Source organism: Dendrobates tinctorius, unplaced genomic scaffold (genome assembly GCF_039654945.1).
Source record: "Dendrobates tinctorius isolate UK_male_01 unplaced genomic scaffold, ASM3965494v1 ptg000098l, whole genome shotgun sequence".
Taxonomy (NCBI): Eukaryota; Metazoa; Chordata; class Amphibia; order Anura; family Dendrobatidae; genus Dendrobates; species Dendrobates tinctorius.
The window spans coordinates 22833648-22861591 of NW_027361766.1; the positions used below are offsets into that span (position 1 = coordinate 22833648).

Consider the following 27944-nt stretch of genomic DNA (forward strand, 5'->3'; position numbering starts at 1 on the left):
GGTTGTCAGATCAAAATACAGTGCCTTGCGAAAATATTCGGCCCCCTGGAACTTTTCAACCTTTTCCCACATATCATGCATCAAACATAAAGATACCAAATGTAAATTTTTGGAGAAGAATCAACAACAAGTGGGACACAGTTGTGAAGTTGAACGAAATTTATTGGTTATTTTACATTTTTGTGTAAATACAAAAACCGAAAAGTGGGGCGTGCAATATTATTCGGCCCCTTTACTTTCAGTGCAGCAAACTCACTCCAGAAGTTCATTGTGGATCTCTGAATGATCCAATGTTGCCCTAAAGGACTAATGATGATAAATATAATCCACCTGTGTGTAATCAAGTCTCCGTATAAATGCACCTGCTCTGTGATAGTCTCAGGGTTCTGTTTGATGCACAGAGAGCATCATGAAGACCAAGAAACACAACAGGCAGGTCCGTGATACTGTTGTGGAGAAGTTTAAAGCTGGATTTGGATACTAAATGATTTCCAAAACTCTAAACATCCCAAGGAGCACTGTGCAAGCGATCATATTGAAATGGAAGGAGTATCATACCACTGCAAATCTACCAAGACCCGGCCGTCCCTCTAAACTTTCATCTCAAACAAGGAGAAGACTGATCAGAGATGCAGCCAAGAGGCTCATGATCACTCTGGATGAACTGCAGAGATCTACAGCTGAGGTGGGACAGTCTGTCCATAGGGCAACAATCAGTCGTACACTGCACAAATCCGGCCTTTATGGATGAGTGGCAAGAAGAAAGCCATTTCTCAAAGATATTCATAAAAAGTGTTGTTTAAAGTTTGCAACAAGCCACCTAGGTGACACACCAAACATGTGGAAGAAGGTGCTCTGGTCAGATGAAACCAAAATCAAACATTTTGGCAACAATGCCAAACGATATGTTTGGTGTAAAGGCAACACAGCTCATCACTCTGAACACACCATCCCCACTGTCAAACATGGTGGTGGCAGCATCATGGCTTGGGCCTGCTTTTCTTCAGCAGGGACAGGGAAGATGGTTAAAATTGATGGGAAGATGGTTGGAGCCAAATACAGGACCATTCTTGAAGAAAACCTGTTGGAGTCTACAAAAGACTTGAGACTAGGACGGAGATTTGTCTTCCAACAAGACAATAATCCCAAACATAAAGCAAAATCTACAATGGAATGGTTCACAAATAAACGTATCCAGGTGTTAGAATGGCCAAGTCAAAGTCCAGACCTGAATCCAATCGAGAATCTGTGGAAAGAGCTGAAAACTGCTGTTCACAAACGATCTCCATCAAACCTCACTGAGCTCGAGCTGTTTGCCAAGGAAGAATGGGCAAGAATTTCAGTCTTTCGATGTACAAAACTGATAGAGACATACCCCAAGCGACTTGCAGCTGTAATCGCAGCAAAAGGTGGTGCAACAAAGTATTTAAGTTAAAGTTGCAGAATAATATTGCACGCCCCACTTTTCAGTTTTTGAATGTCCACAAAAATTTAAAATAACCAATAAATGAGCTGTGTTGCCTTTACGCCAAACATATGGTTTGGCATTGTTACCAAAAAGTTCGATTTTGGTTTCATCTGACCAGAGCACCTTCTTCCACATGTTTGGTGTGTCTCCCAGGTGGCTTTTTGCAAACTTTAAACATCACTTTTTATGGATATCTTTGAGAAATGGCTTTCTTCTTGCCACTCTTCCATAAAGGCCAGATTTGTGCAGTGTACGACTATGGACAGACTGTCCCACCTCAGCTGTAGATCTCTGCAGTTCATCCAGAGTGATCATGGGCCTCTTGGCTGCATCTCTGATCAGTCTTCTCCTTGTTTGATATGAAAGTTTAGAGGGACGGCCGGGTCTTGGTAGATTTGCAGTGGTATAATACTCCTTCCATTTCAATATGATCGCTTGCACAGTGCTCCTTGGGATGTTTAAAGTTTTGAAAATCATTTTGTATCCAAATCTGGCTTTAAACTTCTCCACAACAGTATCACAGACCTGCCTGTTGTGTTCCTTGGTCTTCATGATGCTCTATGTGCATCAAATAGAACCCTGAGACTATCACAGAGCAGGTGCATTTATACGGAGTCTTGATTACACACAGGTGGATTATATTTATTATCATTAGTCATTTAGAACTACATTGGATGATTCAGAGATCCACAATGAACTTCTGGAGTGCGTTTGCGGCAATGAAAGTAAAGGGGCTGAATAATATTGCACGCCCCACTTTTCAGTTTTTGAATTTCCACAAAAATTTAAAATAACCAATAAATTTCGTTCAACTTCACAATTGTGTTCCACTTGTTGTTGATTTTTCACCAAAAATTTAGATTTGGTATCTTTATGTTTGAAGCATGATATGTGGGAAAAGGCTGAAAAGGGGGGCCGAATACTTTCGCAAGGCACTGTAAGCCTTCACCTATCTATATGATAATCTGTAGACTGGTGTGGAACAAGTGCTGGGTCCTCCACCAATCAACAGAACATGCATTCTAGAAAACAGTGGGGCTCCCAGCAGCTGAAGCCCACCATTCTATAAGTTATCATCTATTCTATGAATGGCTGATAAAGGAGTTGTCCCCTTGACTATATCAATCCGATAAAAAATTGGATTGCACTCTGACCAGTGTTAACCGTTGATTCCCTGCTTATGCATGACTTTTTTCTCAGCTGTAATCGGAGTGAGAAAAAAATTGCAGCATACTGCAATTATCTTCATATGTCAGATGAGACTCGCCAATGCAAATCAATGGATGTGATTAAAAAATTGCATGTCACTCGGACTATGCAAGTGCTGTCCGATTTTGACACACCCATGTCCTTTGAAAAGCCGTCAATTCATCTACCGCGTACAGTAAAATCACAGTGTGACCCGACAAAATAGATAGAATAGACAGAATAGATAGAATAGATATATACACATAGAATAGATAGATAGATACAGTGCCTACAAGTAGCATTCAACCCCCTGCAGATTTAGCAGGTTTACACATTCGGAATTATCTTGGCATTGTGACATTTGGACTGTAGATCAGCCTGGAAGTGTGAAATGCACCGCAGCAAAAAAGAATGTTATTTCTTTGTTTAATTTTTTTTTAAATTGTGAAAAGTTTATTCAGAGGGTCATTTATTATTCAACCTCTCAAACCACCAGAATTCTGTTTGGTTCCCCTAAAGTATTAAGAAGTATTTCAGGCACAAAGAACAATGAGCTTCACATGTTTGGATTAATTATCTCTTTTTCCAGCCTTTTCTGACTATTTAAGACCCTCCCCAAACTTGTGAACAGCACTCATACATGGTCAACATGGGAAAGACAAAGGAGCATTCCAAGGCCATCAGAGACAAGATCGTGGAGGGTCACAAGGCTGGCAAGGGGTACAAAACCCTTTCCAAGGAGTTGGGCCTACCTGTCTCCACTGTGGGGAGCATCATCCGGAAGTGGAAGGCTTATGGAACTACTGTTAGCCTTCCACGGCCTGGACAGCCTTTGAAAGTTTCCTCCCGTGCCGAGGCCAGGCTTGTCCGAAGAGTCAAGGCTAACCCAAGGACAACAAGGAAGGAGCTCTGGGAAGATCTCATGGCAGTGGGGACATTGGTTTCAGTCAATACCATAAGTAACGTACTCCACCGCAATGGTCTCCGTTCCAGACGAGCCCGCAAGGTACCTTTACTTTCAAAGCGTCATGTCAAGGCTCGTCTACAGTTTGCTCATGATCACTTGGAGGACTCTGAGACAGACTGGTTCAAGGTTCTCTGGTCTGATGAGACCAAGATCGAGATCTTTGGTGCCAACCACACACGTGATGTTTGGAGACTGGATGGCACTGCATACGACCCCAAGAATACCATCCCTACAGTCAAGCATGGTGGTGGCAGCATCATGCTGTGGGGCTGTTTCTCAGCCAAGGGGCCTGGCCATCTGGTCCGCATCCATGGGAAGATGGATACCACGGCCTACCTGGAGATTTTGGCCAAGAACCTCCGCTCCTCCATCAAGGATCTTAAGATGGGTCATCATTTCATCTTTCAACAAGACAACGACCCAAAGCACACAGCCAAGAAAACCAAGGCCTGGTTCAAGAGGCAAAAAATCAAGGTGTTGGAGTGGCCTAGTCAGTCTCCTGACCTTAACCCAATTGAAAACTTGTGGAAGGAGCTCAAGATTAAAGTCCACATGAGACACCCAAAGAACCTAGATAACTTGGAGAAGATCTGCATGGAGGAGTGGGCCAAGATAACTCCAGAGACCTGTGCCGGCCTGATCAGGTCTTATAAAAGACGATTATTAGCTGTAATTGCAAACAAGGGTTATTCCACAAAATATTAAACCTAGGGGTTGAATAATAATTGACCCACACTTGTATGTTTAAAATTTATTAAAATTTAACTGAGCAACATAACTTTTTGGTTTGTAAGATTTATGCATCTGTTAATAAATCCTGCTCTTGTGTGACGTTTGAAGGCTCTAACTTATTTGCATCTTATCAAACCTGCTAAATCTGCAGGGGGTTGAATACTACTTGTAGGCACTGTAGATAGATAGATAGATAGATAGATAGATAGATAGATAGATAGATATGAAAATGTCAGTGACATATATAATTAGACATTGCTTGTACAGTTTACTGTATATGTATTTTTTTACTTACTAAATTATTTTCTGAAAAAAAAAAATGGGTGTCGGATCCTTATTAACCATCAGAGAGAAAGAGGACAGCTGGAGGCAGATGTTTATAGCCAGGGAAGTGGATAATACCTATGGAGCTTCCCAGGCTGCGGGCTGATATTAATAGCTTAGGAAGGGGCCAATATGGATATTGGTCCCCTCCCAGACTAAAAACATCAGCTCTCAGCTGTCCCACAAAAGTTGGGGGGGTGATGTCACCTCTGTATTGTATAAAAAAAACACCCACAACAAAGTTTTTAATTGAAATAATGACAGACTCCTTTAATGACTCTAAATTAAACCAAACCAGCTATACTCTTGTCAATGCCCAACCCACTGAAGACACTGTCTCCTGTAACAGAATTAAAATAATAAACAGCCTTATTCCTCACCTGTCTGCCGAGAAGGTAATAATCCATTTGTCCTGCGACACCTCAAGCTCTGCTACTTCTAAAAGGCAAGCTGCATTGTTGCATGATGCAACTATACAGCCTGCCATTGAGCAGACACTGAGCTGTGCATGCTTGCTTAGATCAGTGCCTTGTCGTGAACTCCTTTCACTTCACTGAGGTCACCACTAGCATGAGAAAGTTCACACGCTTGCTGTGCAGTCAGAAAGGTGCTGGGAGTTCACAGCCAATGAACTCAGTTCATCTGCCTCCAGCTGTCAGCTGTCTCTCTGCTGGCTAATAATATATTATTTTGTCCTGGTGACTGCTATTCGGCTCCATATAGGTAAGAGTGCAATATTAGGAATATGACTTACTGAAAATTATAGTGTATGGATCTTTTTGGATGTGATATCTATATATAATAATAGTCTCTTTATTTATATAGCGCCAACATATTTCGCAGAGCTTTACAGTTTTTCCACACATTATCATCGCTGTCCCCGTTGAGGCTCACAATCTAAATTCCCTATCAGTATGTCTTTGGAATGTGGGAGGAAACCGGAGTGCCCAGAGGAAACCCACGCAAACACGGGGAGAACATGCAAACTCTTTGCAGATGTTGTCCTTGGTGGGATTTGAACCCAGGACTCCAGTGCTGCAGTGCTAGCCACTGAGCCACTGTGCTGCCCTGCTACAGTGCTGTGCAAATTAATTGGGACAAAGCATTTTTTTAAGTAAAATCGTAAGTTGGTTACCAGTCAGTGATTCAAACCAGTTTTAACTGCTTTGAACAGGTGTGAGTGCCTGTTCAAAGCAGTTAAAACTGGTTTGAATGACTGACTGGTAACCAACTTACGATTTTACTTAAAAAAAATGCTTTGTCCCAATTAATTTGCACAGCACTGTATATATATTTCAATGGTTATAGTTATATTTACGATATAGACAATGCATTTTTTATCCCTACAATATTTTTTGCTGCGCTTTCCTCCATTGGGACCTCTAATTTTGTCACATTACATAACTCCTTTTGTATCTGTCACCCTGGTATTGGTTTTTGGTTGTTATCCATTTTTAAAGTGTGTGTGTTTTTTATAATTGTTAAATAAAGTGTAAATTTCTTCTGCCATAAACTCCTTTTTGTCTTATTGCTATATATTCTTTGGAGTGGCATCAATAACCACCCCAATTTGTAGGGCCTTATTATGGTTTAATTGGACTTTTTGCAAAAATGTACCTAGTGAATAGTGTTGAGCATTCCGATACCGCAAGTATCGGGTATCGGCCGATACTTGCTGTATCGGAATTCCGATACCGACTTCCGATATTTTTTCAATATCGGAATTCGGCATCGGAATCGGAAGTTCAAAGTTGATTGACAGCCTGACGTCATCATGATGCGCGGTGTGTGCGCATCATGATGCGCCGTCATTTCGGGCCTTCCGGGGGTCTCTGCCGGCCTGCCGGGGGCTGTGTGGACTGCCCGGGGTCTGTACCGGCCTGCCGGGGGGCTGTGCCGGCCTGCCGGTGGTCTGTGCACCCTGTGGGGGTCTGTACCGGCCTGCCGGGGGGCTGTGCCGGCCTGCCGGTGGTCTGTGCACCCTGTGGGGGTCTGTACCGGCCTGCCGGGGGGCTGTGCCGGCCTGCCGGTGGTCTGTGCACCCTGTGGGGGTCTGTACCGGCCTGCCGGGGGGCTGTGCCGGCCTGCCGGGGGGCTGTGCTGATGTCCGGGGGTCTGTGCAAGCATCGTCCGATGGGACTACAAGTCCCATCTGGCGATGCCTGCTACCATGACAGTGATTGACACATTAGCCAATGATGGGACAGTAGTAGTCCCATCATCCGGCTAATGTGTTAAATGTTAAAAAAAAAAAAAAAAAAAAATACTACATACATACTACATACATACTTCATGCATGCTACATACATACTACATGCTACATACATACTACATATATACTACATGCATGCTACATACATACTACATGCTACATACATACTACATATATACTACATGCATGCTACATACATACTACATGCTACATACATACTACATGCTACATACATACTACATATATACTACATACATACTACATACATTCTACATACATGCTACATACTGCATGCTACATACATACTACATACATACTACATGCATGCTACATGCTACATGCTACATACATACTACATATATACTACATACATGCTACATGCTACATACATACTACATATATACTACATGCATGCTACATACATACTACATATATACTACATGCATGCTACATACATACTGCATGCTACATGCATACTACATACATACTACATACATACTACATGCTACATACATACCACATATATACTACATACATGCTACATGCTACATACATACTACATACATACTACATACATGCTACATGCTACATACATACTACATATATACTACATGCATGCTACATACATACTACATATATACTACATGCATGCTACATACATACTGCATGCTACATGCATGCTACATACATACTACATGCTACATACATACCACATATATACTACATACATACAATACATTCATACAATACATACATAGACATACAGTACATATAACATAGAGTAACATACTTACCAATACTTGTCACATTGTTCCCCGAAGCCATTGTCTTTTACGGAATAAATATTAACATAACAAACCACAAAAATACTCACCCACGATCCGAAGCAGTCCACGAGTGTGTCCCACGACGATCTTGGGTAGAGAACTGCAGCATCAGATGATGCTGCCGTTCTCTACGGGCTGCAGGAATCCAATGACGGAAGGTAGGTATCCTTCCGCACTGTATTCCTCCGCCACTTAAAAAAAAAAAAAGTCCCTAGTCTCACTTTATGCCATTGCTGCGTGGGAAATTCCCACACAGCAATGGCATAAAGTGAGACTAGGGACTTTTTTTTTTTTTAAGTGGCGGAGGAATACAGTGCGGAAGGATACCTACCTTCCGTCATTGGATTCCTACAGCCCGTAGAGAACGGCAGCATCAGCTGATGCTGCAGTTCTCTACCCAAGATCGTCGTGGGACACACTCGTGGACTGCTTCGGATCGTGGGTGAGTATTTTTGTGGTTTGTTATGTTAATATTTATTCCGGAAAAGACAATGGCTTCGGGGAACAATGTGACAAGTATTGGTAAGTATGTTACTCTATGTTATATGTACTGTATGTCTATGTATGTATTGTATGAATGTATTGTATGTATGTATTATATATGTGGTATGTATGTAGCATGTAGTATGTATGTAGTATGTATGTAGCATGCATGTAGCATGCAGTATGTATGTAGCATGCATGTAGTATATATGTAGTATGTATGTGGTATGTATGTAGCATGTAGTATGTATGTAGCATGCATGTAGTATGTATGTAGTATGTATGTAGCATGCATGTAGTATATATGTAGTATGTATGTAGCATGTAGTATGTAGCATGCATGTAGTATATATGTAGTATGTATGTAGCATGTAGTATGTATGTAGCATGCATGTAGTATATATGTAGTATGTATGTAGCATGTAGTATGTATGTAGCATGCATGTAGTATATATGTAGTATGTATGTAGCATGTAGTATGTATGTAGCATGCATGTAGTATATATGTAGTATGTATGTAGCATGTAGTATGTATGTAGCATGCATGTAGTATATATGTAGTATGTATGTAGCATGTAGTATGTATGTAGCATGCATGTAGTATATATGTAGTATGTAGCATGTAGTATGTATGTAGCATGCATGTAGTATGTATGTAGCATGCATGTAGTATGTATGTGGTATGTATGTAGCATGTATGTAGCATGCATGTAGTATATATGTGTTATGTATGTAGCATGTAGCATGCATGTAGTATGTATGTAGTATGTATGTAGTATGTATGTGGTATGTATGTAGCATGCATGTAGTATGTATGTAGTATATATGTGGTATGTATGTAGCATGTAGTATGTATGTAGCATGCAGTATGTATGTAGCATGCATGTAGTATGTATGTAGTATATATGTAGTATGTATGTTGCATGTAGTATTTATGTAGTATGAATGTAGCATGTATGTAGTATGTAGTATGAATGTAGCATGTATGTAGTATGCATGTTGTATGTATGTAGCATGTATGTAGCATGTAATTTTTTTTTTTTTTTTTTACATTCAACACATTAGCTGGATGATGGGACTACTACTGTCCCATCATTGGCTAATGTATCAATCACTGTCATGGTAGCAGGCATCGCCCGATGGGACTTGTAGTCCCATCGGACGATGCCTGCACAGACCCCCGAAGCCTGCACAGACCACCGGCAGGCCGGCACAGCCCCCCGGCAGGCCGGCACAGCCCCCCGGAGCCTGCACAGACCACCGGCAGGCCGGCACAGCCCCCCGGCAGGCTGGCTCAGCCCCCCGGAGCCTGCACAGCCCCCCGGCAGGCCGGCACAGCCCCCCGGCAGGCCGGCACAGCCCACCGGAGCCTGCACAGACCACCGGCAGGCCGGCACAGCCCCCCGGCAGGCCGGCACAGACCACCGGAGCCTGCACAGACCCCCTGGCAGGCCGGCACAGCCCCCCGAAAGGCCCGTACAGACCCCAGAGAGGCTGTACAAGGCAAAAACAGGGTTTTTCTTATTCCGATACCGGAAATCCCATAGACTTGAATGGGACTTCCGGTATCGGAATCGGCGATACCGATACTTTTTTTAAAGATCGGCCGATCCATTCCGATCCGATACTTTGAAGTATCGGATGGTATCGCTCAACTCTACTAGTGAATCTATTGTTATTCATGCCTTAAGTAGGTGAAGATAAGGTGCAACACCAGGCAGTCTCCACCAAACAATGTACACTGCGGCTGTGTTCCATCTCGTATTTTGCTTATATTCAGCATTCATTGAAACAAATTTCTGCTGACCAATGAAGGTGCCAGGATCCCACCAATCTCATACTGCTGACCTATCCTACGGATAGGTAATTGGTTTAGTATAGAACAACCCCTTTAAGGCCCCATTAATTTAAATGATTTTGGCAGAAGTGAACTACCCTATCTTCATTACAGCTTGCTTAATCTTCCCCGCAGATGATGTCTGCTTCATTTGTTTTCCCAGGAGATAAACCGCTACTAGATATGTTTGGTAGTTGTTTTCTCATGTCTAATCATTGAAAACTACTGCCCAGCAAAGTATTCATATGTATGGGAGAGTCTAGTAGTGTATAGACACCCCCCCCATAGGTTGGCCAAGAAATGAGATCTGCTGAACATTGGGAGATCCAGTTAATTTTAGTAGCATCAGCTGTTAAGGCCCTGATACACATTAGACTACCGTCGGTTGAATCCACTGGTCTAATCTGTACTGGTGCCTCTCAACTCTTCCCCAACAGATGATGTTGGGAGAAATAAGGATTTCGGGTGTTCGAGTTTGGATTGCTGATCCTCTTGTTTCTGGTGAAACAAGATGCAGCCAGAGGAGTCTGGCATCAGCTTTCTCATAACTAACACAAGGGCACTCTCCAGAGGGAACACTTCTGAATATGGGAGAAATAGCAGTCAACTGGCAACTATCTAAAGTGTATGGGCCCTTTAATCATAGGTGCATGGCATACACACATCAGAGGCTCAAGTGTTCAGCCTAAATGTAGGTGGACCTACCCATGCCGACATATACACGTACGGCCAGCCGGCTGTAGGCTGATTTCACATGGTTTTTACACATCTAGACTTCCAGCCACCATGGAGTTCAATGGTGATCCAAGTTCAGTTCGGTTCATTTGTTGATGTTTGGACTGTAAAACTGATATGTAAAACCAATCTAGACAAGGAAAATGTACTCAGTTTAGTGTAGCCCATCTTCTTTATATGAAGACTTGTAATATGTAGGCTGTAGCTAAAGCCAATACTATTTATTAGTTTTTCCAAGTTTCATTTCTTGATTTTATAATTGGTTGCGAGCATTTCTTTTGCTTGTGTTTATGCATTTTCAGTCAAATAGTAACATGTATCACTTATTTCTACAGACTCATCAGGCAAAACTCCAGAACACGGCAGTGATCCAGATCGGTATCAGCAATAGGAATGCTTCCAAGCAAAATTCTAGTTTTCTTCTGTGATTTAATTGTTGTAGGAGTCCCGGAAAAGCCAAAGTGCCTTCTCATAAACAGATAAAATTAACAAAGAATAAAGCATATGTGGTCAACATTCTCCTCCCATTCTATGAAGCTTCTAGAATGACCTCTATTGATCCATTCACAGAGACTGAATATTGGTCCTTGGAGTCCCTGTGTTTTCACATTACAAAGCTGTACTTTACTGCACTATGTTATGGAGGTGAACCTTCTCACAAGCAGTGACAAATTCCTTAAAGTGATACGCTCAAGTTTGGAATTTATCCCGAATCCAATAGATCACTGGGGGTCAGACCGCTGGAACCCACACCCCTCACAAGTACTGGGACTCTGAAGATCCTTGTGTGAAAGGAGCTGCAGCTGATCAGGCGCACTGCCACTCCGTTAATTCCTAATGGAACCTTCAGAGACAGCCGAGAGCTGCGCTCAGCTGGTCTTTGGCACTCGCATAAGAATGAATGGAGTGGCAGTGTGCATGATCAACCTTCGCTCCTTCCACTCAGCTCTTGTGAGCAGAGTAGGTCCATGTGGTCAGACTTCCAGCTATTGAGAACTTATGCCCTATCCCAGATAGGTCATACATTTCAAACTTGAGAATACTCCATTAGTATAACATCTCATGACAAAAAAATATAGATTTTTATTCAGTGTTAGACTTTGTGTAATCAGACATATAGTTGATGCAGTAGACGAAAAATGGGGAAAGATTCCAGCACAACCACCCAGGGATAAAATAAATTCTTTATTCAAACGTAGTTAAAACATTAAAAGGCGAGGCCTCATACCTGACACCTTTAGTTATAGGCTGAGGCATAAGTGTAACAATCCAACATATATACATTGTCTAACATAAGGACAATTACAATAGGTTAGAACAAAGACAACGCCCATAATCTGGCACCTGTGGCTGGAGAGGAGAGAGGAACACACATGATAGTAATAGAATAAATGCAATGCATGCAATGAAGTGCACATAAGATCCACATTCTAATGGTCAGAAAAAAAAATGTTTAGCAAAAAAGCATAAAACACATGAAAAGGTACAAAAATGTTTCTACCATAAATCAAGGCAATTATTATTAACCACATAAACATACATAGAATGGCAGAAATATATAAAAAAAACGTAGACTTAGATAAAAAAATTTAGGCTACACTATGACAAGACCTGATACCAAAAAACATTAGGTGGAAGCTGAAACATGAAACATATACATCGCAGGAAACTTAAAAAAAACTTCAGAAAAACAAATAAATGAAAAACACAAGTTACAAAAATAGATAACAAAATCATTCCCAGATCAAAAGATATAAACAAAGTCTCAAAACACAGATGCATTGGTGAATTGGTGACAGTGCAAACAATGTGCACTGCCTGAACCTTTGTAATGAGTGAGAATAATAATATCAAAAAATCACATCACAGAAAATATAGAAAAACCCCAGAAAAATAAATAAAAAAACGAGTTGTAAAAATTAGAAACAAAATCATTCCTAAATCAAAAAATATAAACAATGTCAACAAATTATAAATGTATTGGTTACCGAGCAATCGACGAGCACTGCCTGCACTTTTTAATGAATGAAAAAAAAAAAATTAATAAATAAAGAAAAGGTCGTTCGGATGCATAGTGTTCATTGTATCCAGTAGGCCTCCCTGAGAGCTAGCTGTTTTTACCAATTGACTCCTCGGATGGGTTGATTGACCTTTTCAAGCCCAACAAATGAAAGTTTAGAAATGTCTTTCTTGTGAACTGTGACAAAATGCTTAGCCGCTCCAGAGTAACCAGCATTTCCATTGTCTATGTTGGTAAGATGTTTAGCTATCCTTTCCTTTAATTTACGGGTGGTGTACCCTATGTATTGTGATTGGCATACATGACAAAAAAATGCAATAAACTACATGTGTTGTGTCACAGTTAATAAACTGAAAAGAAACATTAAGCGAAGAAGAAAAAGAATGTTTATTGCCGTCTGCATATCGGCACGCATTATATCTGCTTTGTGCACACCTGTGATTGACAGCCATGTAGTGGGTGATTTGTGAGCTGGTACGAAGCTGGGAGATAGCAAGTGTCCAAGTGAAGTGCCCCTTTTAGCTACCACCCTGCATCCATCATGAATGATATCATGGAGACGATCATCCTGATTAATTACAGGTAAATACTTGAGAATGATTTTTTTGATAAGATAAAATTGATTGGTGTAAGGGGTGGAAAAGGTTATGGGAGTCAGAGAGGAGTTTGAAGTTTTGTTGTGTGTCCCGCTCCCTCTTCCTGCAGCTCGCCATAGTTGATGCATTATTGTTCTTTATATTTCTATAAGTATTGTTTTATAGCCATGTGAGGTTTTAAAGGGGATGTCCCATTCATAGGCAGATTATATCACTGGTCAACACAAAAAAAATCATCAGCAAAGGTAATATGTCTGTTTTATGGAGTTTGATGCGCTGATTCCAAAAATATACTTAGTTTTGCTCTATCACATAAAGTTTCTGAGATAGAAGTATTTTTGTTGTGTTTCTGCATTTTCAGTGTATGTGGTTTTTCCTATGTTATTCCCATTTCTTTGCTTTTCTTACTTAATTGTGAATTTTCTTACAGGGACACATCAGTAAAGGTTTTAGTGAGTTTTATGGGAAGGAGTACTGACAATGCAGTCAACCAATGGCTGCTTCTCAGAAAGTCGCATGTTATGGGGAGGAGCTAACTGTTATAGGGCGGTAAGATTTGAGTCAGTCAGAAAAGGATGGTGATGGCAGCAAGGACTGGTATGTGAGACTCTGACAGGAGATAGGCCTCTACAGGAATCTGAGCCCTGCCACAGGGAGATAGAAGGGAAGGCAACGGACAGCCGCCATTGTGAGAGGATTTTCACTGCATTTCTGTGAGGGTAAGCCCCCTCAGAGGGAAGAATACAGCCACTGAGGGGTAACTGAGTGAGGGTCTCCACTGAGAACCTGAAAGCAGCCAATATCACACTGAGAAACTGCCTGTCTGCAAATGTTCATCTGTAAGGAATAGGCTGACCCATTTACCTCACAACTGTATATAGTTATCCACCAGAAAACCTCCAGTACAATACAAGCTGCCTCTGTCATCTCTGGGGAAATATCTACATATAGTTGGTCGGCCCATCACATTTTTTTTTTTGGCGTTTTCACCACCATTGAACTGAACATACTCTACTGTTTGATCTGATTTAAAAGAGAAAAATGCCCCGACAGTGCATCAATCATCCGAACAGATTTTGCTATGTGTGTGGTTCTTTTACATCAAAAGGCCTAGTACGTTCAATCACTCATGATATTAAAAAGATGTACCAGGTTTACTTTAAGTTTGGAAATAGAGACCTGAGGGCACTACAAAGTATTAAAGGGGATCAATGACCAAACATGGAAATTAACAACAATGGACAACAGAGAAAAAGCAATGTGTATAACGGTCATGATCACCCTTAAAATGATAACTCAAAAAGTAATACAAAAAAATTACAATTTTTATTAATGAAAAAAAAAAACCACAAACAAGACAAAGTTTGACTAAAAACAATTAAAAAGGCCAAAGATTGGCCATATGACAAAACCACTCAAGATCCATGTAGGGACAAAAAGACTGACCTCCTTCACTGTGCTAGCTGCAGGTACGGATAGTCAAATATTGACAAAGATGAAAAACTGGTGTTACAATGTTACAAATCTAGATTTTAATGGGGTGAGTTACTAAAAATACAATGTCTATATGATAAATGAAATAGGAAATAAAGAACAATAAATGGGCACCAAATCTCTTATTGACTATACACAATTATACGGGCTAAAAAAAGCAGACAAGAAATTTATAGGTGAGATTATTATGTGTTTGAAGTAACAGAAAAGGCATACAACCATAGATTATATTTTTCCCAGAGGAGCATTGCGCGGTGAATAAGCCTCCTTACCTTGACAAGCCAGAACTGGTATGTCACTCTCCACAAGGAGTAACCTTACCCTTTAGACCTCAGTCCAGAGCCTCTCACCTAGCCAAATCAGTTCTCATACTTTGCACTGACGAGAGCCAATAGCTTGAAACACCGTGTCTGCAAATTGAGATTCTGATTTGGCTTTTATCCTAAGTCATATTACAAGACTCGTAAAGGGTTGATTGTGACTTGTAGGATCACTACTACCAACAGGTGGCGCTATAGAGTTCAAGTCCTCTTTTTCTCTGAAGAGGCAATTTGCATATTATTTTCCCAGAGGAGCAGTGCACGGCGAATAAGCCTCCTTACCTTGACAAGCCAGAGCTGGCATGACACTCTCCACAAGGAGAAACCTTACCCCTTAGACCTCATAATTGTCCTAAGAAGGCAACAAGACAAAATGAATATAAGAAGACATAGATCCATGAATAAAGATATTGTCCTATATGAGCAAAAGGACACGATAAATGAGGACACAGATCTATGAAAGGAGCTAATGTCTTGTACACAGCAATGAGTCTGTACTAAAAACAGAAAATGTTCATTGATAAACGTATGGAAAGGAAAAGCCCAAATAAGCTAGAACGCAGGACACATTTAAACATCCTGACTAGGAAATGAAAAGGCCAGAGAGAAAAATAACCTCATGGAAAAATCAGGGTAAGAAAAAGACCTGCTGCCAGCATGATGGTACAAGTGATGAGGACCCTACACGTATTGCCACTGAAAGCGTGGCTTCCTCAGGGGAAAGTGGACTAATTGTCCAAGTTTGTGTCTTTATATACATAATAAATGAGTATGAATGACTTACACATGCACTGGAACATCCAGGGAGACGGCGTCCAGAAGCGGCAGCCGCGCATGCGCGGCTCACGGGAATCGGAAGATCTCAACCACAAGTACTGTCATGGAAACAGCATAGCAAACAGAAAAATCACGCGTGCGGAATACAAACAACGCTTCATTAAGCTAGAATGAAATGCGCATGCACAGTACTATGGGAAGGAAAAAGGAAAGGAAACTCTGCGCATGCATGATAAAGACATGGCGCTTCAATAGACAAAGTTAGGTGTGCATGCGCAATGTATGAAAGATTAATCACACACGCGTGTGTAGTAGATATTTAGCAAGCAGTACAAACCACTGTTGTCACATATATAAGGGAATCTCGTCATGCATAACGTAATGGTCCCTTAACGCACATATGAGGTGGAAGAAAAGACACACATATACATAACAGGTGAAATATCCACTATGGTAATGTTTGTTATACCCAGTACATAACGAACCAAAATAAAACATGAATAAATTAATGAAACTATTTATTGACAGTGTCATTGAAATGATTAGATGGAAATGCACGACGAAGTGGTGCTATGAACATATTGAAGGTAAGTATGGCATAATAGAATAATATTATTGGTTCCATGTGTATCAAAAAGTAAATGAAAAGATAAATAATGAAACCAACAAATGATAAACTGCAACCCTATGTGACGCCAACAAAAGATAAGGGATCCTAGGGATCCAGCATCCTTGTGCAATAAATGAATTTCAATAATATACCAAAAATAAAACCCAAAAGGCTCTTATTTGAAAGACAGTGTGTAATTTTCGTATGATAAAAAAACCTGAAAAGAAAAAAATTAAAAAATAAAATAATATATTAATAAATGAAAAATGGAGCATGAATGAAAGATAAATGCATGAAAATGCGGAGAGCAATGCGCATGAGAGAGTTATAAGAACAACATAATTGTTCAGTTGGCTTAAATATATATAACATGCGCCATGCTATCCGCATGAATGTCTAGCACAATGGAGGAGTAAAAAAAAAAAAAAGGAGAGAAAAAAGGAAAAAGAATGTCAAAAACAAAAACACACAATCTACTGTTTATAATAACCAGTGAATAATAATTCTTCATTTAAGCCGTTCGGCGCTAAGCTGTCCAAAGTGAAAATTTATCAGGATGGACAGCGGTGCAGTGGCCACCTCTTATTGAAGATTCACCTTTATTCACTACCATGATGCATGGGTGTCCCCAAACCCCATTATGGTAAAGAAGAAAATGATTAGCCAAAGAAGTAACTGGTTTGCCCAGCGCTTTGTCCTTGTGTGCACATGTAATATTAGAAACATGGTGCTGTATGCCTCGACGACGGAGTTTCTGACCTGTCTGACTTACATAAATCTTGAGACAACTGCAAACTAGGATGTAAATCACATTCCTTGTTCTACAGTTTGAATAAAAGTTAGTTTGGACTTGACCTGGAAAAATTGAGAGAGTAGTCAATCCATTGGATACAATGTTAGGACAGATACAGTGGGGAAATAAGTATTTAGTCAGCCACCATTTGTGCAAGTTCTCCCACTTAAAAAGATGAGAGAGGCCTGTAACTGACATCATAGGTAGACCACAACTATGAGAGTCAAAATGAGAAAACATCCAGAAAATCACCTTGTCTGAATTGGCTAGATTTATTTTGCAAATTATGGTGGAAAATAAGTACTCAGTCATTACTCAGTAACAAAAGTTAATCTCAATATTTTTTGCTAAATATCCTTTGCTGGCAATGACAGAGGTCAAACGTTTTCTGTAAGTCTTGACAAGGTTGGCACATACTGTTGGTGGTATGTTGGCCCATTCCTCCATGCAGATCTCCTCTAGAGCAGTGATGTTTTGGGCATGTCGCTGGGCAAAACGGACTTTCAAATCCCTCCAAAGGTTTTCCATGGGGTTGAGATCTGAAAACTGTCTAGGCCACTCCAGGACTTTCATATGCTTCTTACAAAGCCACTCCTTCGTTGCCCTGGTGGTGTGCTTGGGATCATTATGCTGAAAGACCCATACATGTTTCATCTTCAATGCCCTTGCTGATGGAAGGAGGTTTGCACTCAAAATCTCATGATACATGGCCCTATTCATTCTTTCATGTAAACGGATCAGTCTTCCTGGTCCCTTTGCAGAGAAACAGCCCCAAAGCATGATGTTGCCACCCCCCCATGCTTTACAGTAGGCATGGTGTTCTTTGGATGCAACTCAGCATTGTGTCTCCTCCAAACACAATGAATTTTGTTTCTATCAAACAGTTCTACTTTGGTTTCATCAGACCATATGCCATTCTCCCAATACTCTTCTGGATAATCGAAATGCTCTCTAGCAAACTTCAGACGGGCCCAGACATGTACTGGCTTAAGCAGGGGAACATGTTTGGCACTGCAGGATCTGAGTCCCTGGCGGCGTAGTGTGTTATTGATGGTAGCCTTTGTTACTGTGGTCCCAGCTCTATGCAGGTCATTCACTATGTCCCCCATGTGCTTCTTGGATTTTTGCTCACCGTTCTTGTGATCATTTTGCCTCCATGGGGAGAAATCTTGTGTGGAGCCCCAGATCGAGGGAGGACAGAGGAGCCTCTTAAAGAAGAAGTTACAGGTCTGTGAGAGCCAGAAATCTTGCATGTTTTTAGGTGACCAAATATTTATTTTCATAGTTGTGGTCTGCCTATGATGTCAATTACAGGCCTCTCTCATCTTTTTAAGTGGGAGAACTTGCACAATTGGTGGCTGACTAAATACATTTTTCCCCACTGTAGTGCATCCGCCACAAGGGTACGTGCCAATCAGCATAAAGAGTCTAAGATTTTTAGCACATTTAGCAATAAGCCTTGGGCGTTCAGTGATAAAAGGTATTATTTTCGGCTCACTCAACAATATGTTCCAATTTTTTTGTAGTATGCCGTAGATCTCAGTCCAGTGGTTATTATATGGAGTGATGATATTTGTATTTGAAAATTAATTCCTGGATCTGGGCCTGAGTAGTTCACTGCGTTCCTTTTGTGCAGAGGCTTGGAAGGCCTGTGCGATGATCTATTTGGGGTAACCCCGTTCCTTGAAGCGAGATGTGAACGATCTTGCTTCTCTTAGGAAGAAATCCTGTTCACTGCAGTTGCATCTTACACAATAAAACTGACCCTTTGGTATTCCATTGCGGACATGTAGTGGATGGAAGCTGCTGTAATGGAGCAAGCTGTTAGAGGCAGTCTCCTTTCGAAAAAGTGAAATGAGGACTCCCTTCTTGGTGATCTGCCAATCCACCACATCCATGGAAACACTAGATGTAAGAGAAATATTCCATGAGTTACAATTTAGATCAGAAATAAATCTCTCACACTCTGTGAGAGATCCAGATCAAAAGAACAAAACTTCGTCTATATAAGGTACCATTTGATATGTGCTTTGAATGAGGGAAGAAGAGGCACACCCTTCTCCTCCCACAAAAATAAAAATAGGTTGTCATAAGATGGCGCACATCTTGCACCCATGGTGGTGACGGAAATTTGTTTACAGAATGTACTATCAAAAACAAAATAATGATTCTCAAGTGCAAACTTGAGTAAATCAAGAATAAAAGAATCGTGCATACGGTCACCTGTTGTTCTTGAGTAAAAAAAGAAGACAGCCTGTAGTCCCAAGGAATGTTGAATACATGTATACAGGGATTCAACGTCCATTGTGATCATCAAAGTGCTCTCATTGATGGTAAAGCCGTCCAATTGGTTGATGAGATGGGAAGAATCCCTGATGTAAAATCCTAGAGAAAGGACAAGAGGCTGAAGAAAGAAGTCCAAGTACATACAGGGGCGTTCAACCAAACTTCCAATGCCCGAGACGATTGGTCGTCCCAGGGGTTCTTGCATAGAATTATGGACCGTGGGAAGCATGTAAAAGGTTGGCACCACTGGATGTTTAGTGGTCAAAAAGCCCCATTCTTTTTTGTTAATTGTGCCCAAGTCAATAACCCGTTTGAACAGTCTGTCAATTTTCAATTTAAAAGTCTCTGTAGGGTCTGTGGGAAATGCCCTGTAACATGTCACATTGTCTAGCTCTCTAAGTGCCTCCTTAATATACATTTCAAATGACCAAAGTACTACATTTCCCTCTTTGTCGGCTTCTTTTATTATAATGGATTTATTGTTCTGCAAATTCTTTAAAGATAGTTTTTCTTCTCTACTGAGGTTATTGCCTTTGTTAACATCTACGGATAGATCTTGAATGTAACGATAAGTGGTATTATAAAAGATTTCCACTGCTGGAAAGAGGGAAAAGGAAGGTGTAGGTAGCCTGGGATGGTAACCTTTGTGTAAATTTTGTTCTCTTACCTAGGCCTGATTGATTTACCCTAATAAGTGTCCCGAAAAGTCTGTCGATCCTCTTCCAGGAGAGTGTCAATAATGGAAGACTGATGGTATAATAATTTAAAAAAGATACAGGTCTTTAGTCAGTTCAAACTTATCAAGGACCTTAGTGGGGGAGAAGAAGAGTCCTCTGGACAAGAGACTAGATTCATATGCAGAAAGTGAATACGTTAAAAGGTTAATAATCTGAAGACTACCTGTTGAAGTCCTTTAACGTCTCTGATTCTATCTCGTCTCCCTCCTGTAAGTCTGTGACCAAGCTTTGTATGTATTGCCAATGTCGTTTCCTTGGATTTGGTGGATTTGCCCCGCCTCTTGCCCCTCCTGGTTGGTTTTCTTGGTCGGTGTCCGATGATAAAAAATCACTGGAAGAGGGATCTTGAAATGATGAGGCCAAATCACCAGATTTATCTAAAGCAGTACCAGTTCTAACGTGTTTACGGTTAGTGACACAGAAGAGGCATACACCTATAGATTATATAATTGTCCTAAGAAAGCAACAAGAAAAAATGAATATAAGAAGACATAGATCCATGAATAAAGATATTGTCATATATGAGCATAAGGACACGATAAATGAGGACACAGATCTATGAAAGGAGCTAATGTCTTGTACACAGCAATGAGTCTACTAAAATCAGAAAATGATCATTCACAAACATATGGAAATGAAAGTCCAGTTGAGCTAGAACAGAGGACATATTTAAACATCCTGATTAAGAAATGAAAATGGGTGAAATGTTCACTATTGTAATGTTTGTTATACCCAGTAGATAACGATCCAAAATAAAAATAAAACATGAACAGATTAATGAAACTATTGGCAGTGTCATTGAAATTATTAAATGGAAACGCACAACGAAGTGGTGCTATGTACATATTGAAGGTATGTGTTACCGTTCCAACAAAGGTTAAAGGACAATTTGGACAAATTTGAAAAGGGGATAATACGGGGAAAAAAATTTAAGTTTGCTAGAGATAAATGTGATTTTGATAGCAAGAAGGCCTACAGGTGGACACATGTTGGTAACCGTAGACACATTAGAACTGGTACTGCTTTAGTTAAATTTGGTGATTTGGCCTCATCGTTTCAAGATCCCTCTTCCACTTTGTTGTGCATTTCCATCTAATCATTTCAATGACACTGTCAATAAATAATTTAATTAATCTATTCATGTTTTATTTAGGTTCGTTATGTACTGGGTATAACAAACATTACCATAGTGGACATTTCACCCGTTATGTATATGTCTGTCTTTTCTTCCACTTCATATGTGCATTAAGGGACCATTGCGTTATGCATGACGAGATTGTCTTATAGTCGCAATGTGCACTCATCCTGCACACGTGCATCATTTTCCCCTTATCTATGTGACAACAGCAGCTTGTACTGCGCGCTGAATATCTACTACACACGCGTGTGTGATTACTCTATCAAACATTGCGCATGCGCATCTTACTTCGTCTATTGAAGCGGCGTGTCTTTATCGCGCACGCGCAGTTTCTTTTCCTTTTTCCTCCCCATAGTACTGTGCACGCGCATTTCATTCCTGCTTATTGAAGCATTGTTTGTATTGCACACGCATGATTTTTCTGTTTGCTATGCTGTTTCCATGACAGTGCTGGTAGTTCGATGTTCCGGTTCCTGTGAGCCGCACATGTGCGGTTGCCGCTTCCGGACGCCGTCTCACTGGATGCTCCATTTCATGTGTAAGTCATTCCTACTCATTTATTATGTATATAAAGACACAAACTTGGACAATTAGTCCACTTTCCCATGAAGAAGCCACGCATTCAGGTGTCGACATGACTGGGGTACTCCTCCCTTGTACCATCATGCTGGCAGCAGGTCTTTTTCTTACCCTGATTTTTCCATGAGGTTATTGTTCTCCAACTGGCATTTTACTCTTTGGCCTTTTCATTTCTTAGTCAGGATGTTTAATTGTGTCCTCTGTTCTAGCTCATTTGGGCTTTCATTTCCATATGTTTGTCAATGATCATATTCTGTTTTTTTTAGTACAGACTCTTTGCTGTGTACAAGACATTAGCTTCTTTCATAGATCTGTGTCCTCATTTATCGTGTCCTTTTGCTCATAGAAGACAATATCTTTATTCATGAATCTATGTATTCTTATATTAATTTTGTCATGTTGCTTTCTTAGGACAATTATATAATCTATGGTTGTATGCTTTTTCTGTTACTTCAAACACACAGGATAATATTCTCACCTATAGAATTTTTTGTCTGTAGTTGTTGCATTTTTATGCTTATTTTAGCCCGTATAATTGCGTATAGTCAATAGGATTGGTGCCCATTTATTGTTCTTGATTAGTTAACTATTTAATTTATCATATAGATATTGGATTTTTTGTTTTTTAATGGGCTACGCTCACCAGTTGGAACTCACTCCATTAAAATTTAGATTTGTAACATTGTAACACCGGTTTTTCATCTTTGTCAATATTTGACTATCTGTAAATGCAGCTAGCACAGTTAAGGAGGTCAGTCTTTTAGTCCCTATATGGACCTCGAGGGGTTTTGTCATATGGCAAATCTTTGGCCTTTTTAGAAAATACCTACAAAAACTTGGAAGTATACGCCAAATGTAAACAAATCCTGATCCATCTTTATTTAGGCTGTGTGCCCACATTGCGTTTTTTAAGCATTTCCGCCGTGTTTTTGCTGCTGTGGGAATGCTTAAAAAACACTAACAAAATGCATTCCCATGCAATCCTATGGGAATCCGCAATTGCTGTGCCCATGCTGTGGATTTTTCACTTCAGAATCGCATTGCGATCCTCTAGGCCCTGGGTACCATATTCCTGTAAAAAATAGAATTAAAATAAAAAATTGGGATATACTCACCTTCTGTCGGTCCCCGGAGTCCTCCCGGTTCTTAGCGGCGCTGCCAGCAACTTCCATTCCCAGGGATGCATTGCGTGAATGACCTCTGATGATGTAGCGGTCTCGCGTGACCGCTACGTCATCAGAGGTCATTCGCGCAATGCATCCCTGGGAACGGAAGTTGCTGGCAGCGCCCCTAAGAACCGGGAGGACTCCTGGGGCCGACAGAGGGTGAGTATATCCCAATTTTTTATTATTTTTAACATTCTATCGTTTACTATTGATTCTGCATAGGCAGCATAGTAAATAGTAAAAAGTAGGTGACACTTGTCAAGCACTGTGCTTCACAAGTGAGAGCAACCTGTCAATCACTTTTCCAAGAGATGCTTTTAATCGCTTGGAAAGCTCTAGCATTCTGCAAGCTAAAAACGCTTGCAAAACGCTTGTGTTTTGCGGAAAAACGCATGTGAATTCCGCATGCGTTTTACTCGCGGCGGGGAGTTGCGGAGATGCTGCGGACAATTCCACAGCATTTCTGCAACGTGGGGCACATAGCCTTAGGCAAACATTTTAAAAAGTTAATAGCAGAGATACACATGCAAATGATTAATGCTGATTACAGGTCATGCTAAATGGTAAGTGACTCCCATTGCATATAGTACTGCATTAAATATCATACTAATAAGTGCTTGTGGTTATAAAACCCACATAGCATATGTTCTGTATAGTGAATTAATTTCTTTGTACTGTTATGCAAATAGGTGCCCTTAAAATAACAAATTTATAATAAATGCATATTTTAGATACATGAGAAAAGTGCTTGGTGCAATAATAATACAGCTTTACCAGATTGTAAACAATTGCATTCACATAAATTATTTATCCATTATAATTATCTAACTTGCAAAGTGCAACGGTGCATAGCAGCAAGGGTTGATGGAGATCATATCAAGATGAACGAGTCGTGATTCAAAATAGAAAATCACACCAATAAGTATACCTGATCTGTTAGCAGTACGGACGCCCCTTTGGCCTTTTTAATTGTTTTTAATCAAACTTTGTCTTGTTTGTGTTTTTTTGCATTAATAAAAATTGTCATTTTTTGAGTTATTATTTTAAGGGTGATCATTAGTGTTGAGCATTCCGATACCGCAAGTATCGGGTATCGGCCGATACTTGCTGTATCGGAATTTCGATACCGACTTCCGATATTTTTTCAATATCGGAAGTCGGCATCGGAATCGGAAGTTCAAAGTTGATTGACAGCCTGACGTCATCATGATGCGCGGTGTGTGCGCATCATGATGCGCCCTCATTTCGGGCCTTCCGGTGGTCTCTGCCGGCCTGCCGGGGGGCTGTGCCGGCCTGCCGGGGGGCTGTGTGGACTGCCCGGGGTCTGTACCGGCCTGCCGGGGGCTGTGCCGGCCTGCCGGTGGTCTGTGCACCCTGTGGGGGTCTGTACCGGCCTGCCGGGGGGCTGTGCCGGCCTGCCGGTGGTCTGTGCACCCTGTGGGGGTCTGTACCGGCCTGCCGGGGGGCTGTGCTGGCCTGCCGGTGGTCTGTGCACCCTGTGGGGGTCTGTACCGGCCTGCCGGGGGGCTGTGCCGGCCTGCCGGGGGGCTGTGCTGATGTCCGGGGGTCTGTGCAAGCATCGTCCGATGGGACTACAAGTCCCATCTGGCGATGCCTGCTACCATGACAGTGATTGACACATTAGCCAATGATGGGACAGTAGTAGTCCCATCATCCGGCTAATGTGTTAAATGTTAAAAAAAAAAAAAAAAAAATACTACATACATACTACATGCATGCTACATACATACTACATGCTACATACATACTACATACATACTACATACATACCACATATATAACACATACATACTACATACATACTACATACATACTACATACATACTACATATATACTACATACATACTACATACATGCTACATACATACTACATGCTACATACATACTACATACATACTACATGCATGCTACATAGATACTACATGCTACATACATACTACATATATACTACATGCATGCTACATACATACTACATGCTACATATATACTACATACATACTACATACATACTACATGCATGCTACATACATGCTACATACATACTACATATATGCTACATGTATGCTACATACATACTACATGCTACATACATACTACATGCTACATACATACTACATATATACTACATACATACTACATACATTTTACATGCATGCTACATACATACTACATGCTACATACATACTACATACATACTACATGCATGCTACATACATACTGCATGCTACATGCATGCTACATACATACTACATACATACTACATGCTACATACATACCACATATATACTACATACATACTACATACATACTACATGCATGCTACATACATACTACATGCTACATACATACTACATACATACTACATGCATGCTACATACATACTGCATGCTACATGCATGCTACATACATACTACATGCTACATACATACTACATACATACTACATACATACTACATACATACCACATATATACTACATACATACTACATACATAACACATATATACTACATACATACTACATACATACTACATACATACTACATAGATACTACATACATACTACATATATACTACATACATACTACATACATACTACATGCTACATACATACTACATACATACTACATGCATGCTACATACATACTACATGCTACATACATACTACATATATACTACATGCATGCTACATACATACTACATGCTACATATATACTACATACATACTACATACATACTACATGCATGCTACATACATACTACATGCTACATACATACTACATATATACTACATGCATGCTACATACATACTACATGCTACATACATACTACATATATACTACATACATACTACATACATACTACATGCATGCTACATACATACTGCATGCTACATGCATGCTACATACATACTACATACATACTACATGCTACATACATACTACATACATACTACATACATACTACATACATACCACATATATACTACATACATACTACATACATAACACATATATACTACATACATACTACATACATACTACATATATACTACATACATACTACATGCTACATACATACTACATACATACTACATGCATGCTACATACATACTACATGCTACATACATACTACATACATACTACATGCATGCTACATACATACTACATGCTACATATATACTACATACATACTACATACATACTACATGCATGCTACATACATACTACATGCTACATACATACTACATATATACTACATGCATGCTACATACATACTACATGCTACATACATACTACATACATACTACATACATACTACATGCATGCTACATACATACTACATGCTACATACATACTACATATATACTACATGCATGCTACATACATACTGCATGCATGCTACATACATACTACATACATACTACATGCTACATACATACCACATATATACTACATACATACTACATACAATACATTCATACAATACATACATAGACATACAGTACATATAACATAGAGTAACATACTTACCAATACTTGTCACATTGTTCCCCGAAGCCATTGTCTTTTACGGAATAAATATGAACATAACAAACCACAAAAATACTCACCCACGATCCGAAGCAGTCCACGAGTGTGTCCCACGACGATCTTGGGTAGAGAACTGCAGCATCAGCTGTTGCTGCCGTTCTCTACGGGCTGCAGGAATCCAATGACGGAAGGTAGGTATCCTTCCGCACTGTATTCCTCCGTCACTTAAAAAAAAAAAGTCCCTAGTCTCACTTTATGCCATTGCTGCGTGGGAATTTCCCACACAGCAATGGCATAAAGTGAGACTAGGGACTTTTTTTTTTTTTAAGTGGCGGAGGAATACAGTGCGGAAGGATACCTACCTTCCGTCATTGGATTCCTGCAGCCCGTAGAGAACGGCAGCAACAGCTGATGCTGCAGTTCTCTACCCAAGATCGTCGTGGGACACACTCGTGGACTGCTTCGGATCGTGGGTGAGTATTTTTGTGGTTTGTTATGTTAATATTTATTCCGTAAAAGACAATGGCTTCGGGGAACAATGTGACAAGTATTGGTAAGTATGTTACTCTATGTTATATGTACTGTATGTCTATGTATGTATTGTATGAATGTATTGTATGTAGTATGTATGTAGTATATATGTGGTATGTATGTAGCATGTAGTATGTATGTAGTATGTATGTAGCATGCATGTAGCATGCAGTATGTATGTAGCATGCATGTAGTATATATGTGGTATGTATGTAGCATGTAGTATGTATGTAGTATGTATGTAGCATGCATGTAGCATGCAGTATGTATGTAGCATGCATGTAGTATATATGTAGTATGTATGTAGCATGTAGTATGTATGTAGCATGCATGTAGTATATATGTAGTATGTATGTAGCATGTAGTATGTATGTAGCATGCATGTAGTATATATGTAGTATGTATGTAGCATGTAGTATGTATGTAGTATGTATGTAGTATGTATGTGGTATGTATGTAGTATATATGTAGTATGTATGTAGCATGTAGTATGTATGTAGCATGCATGTAGTATATATGTAGTATGTATGTAGCATGTAGTATGTATGTAGCATATATGTAGTATGTATGT

At 40.2% G+C, this 27944-nt stretch overlaps 1 protein-coding gene across 2 annotated transcripts in view; it reads left to right on the top strand.

Moving 5' to 3' along the window:
• The window catches only part of MFSD4A (major facilitator superfamily domain containing 4A), a 182866-nt gene extending 169706 nt beyond the window's left edge, over positions 1-13160 (top strand). For both annotated transcript variants that reach the window (XM_073587218.1, XM_073587217.1), the window contains one exon: positions 11109-13160. In XM_073587218.1, the coding sequence (XP_073443319.1) occupies positions 11109-11164 (56 nt within the window). In that variant the 3' untranslated portion in view covers positions 11165-13160. The remainder of the gene's footprint in view (positions 1-11108) is intronic.
• Positions 13161-27944: the final 14784 nt, after the last annotated feature.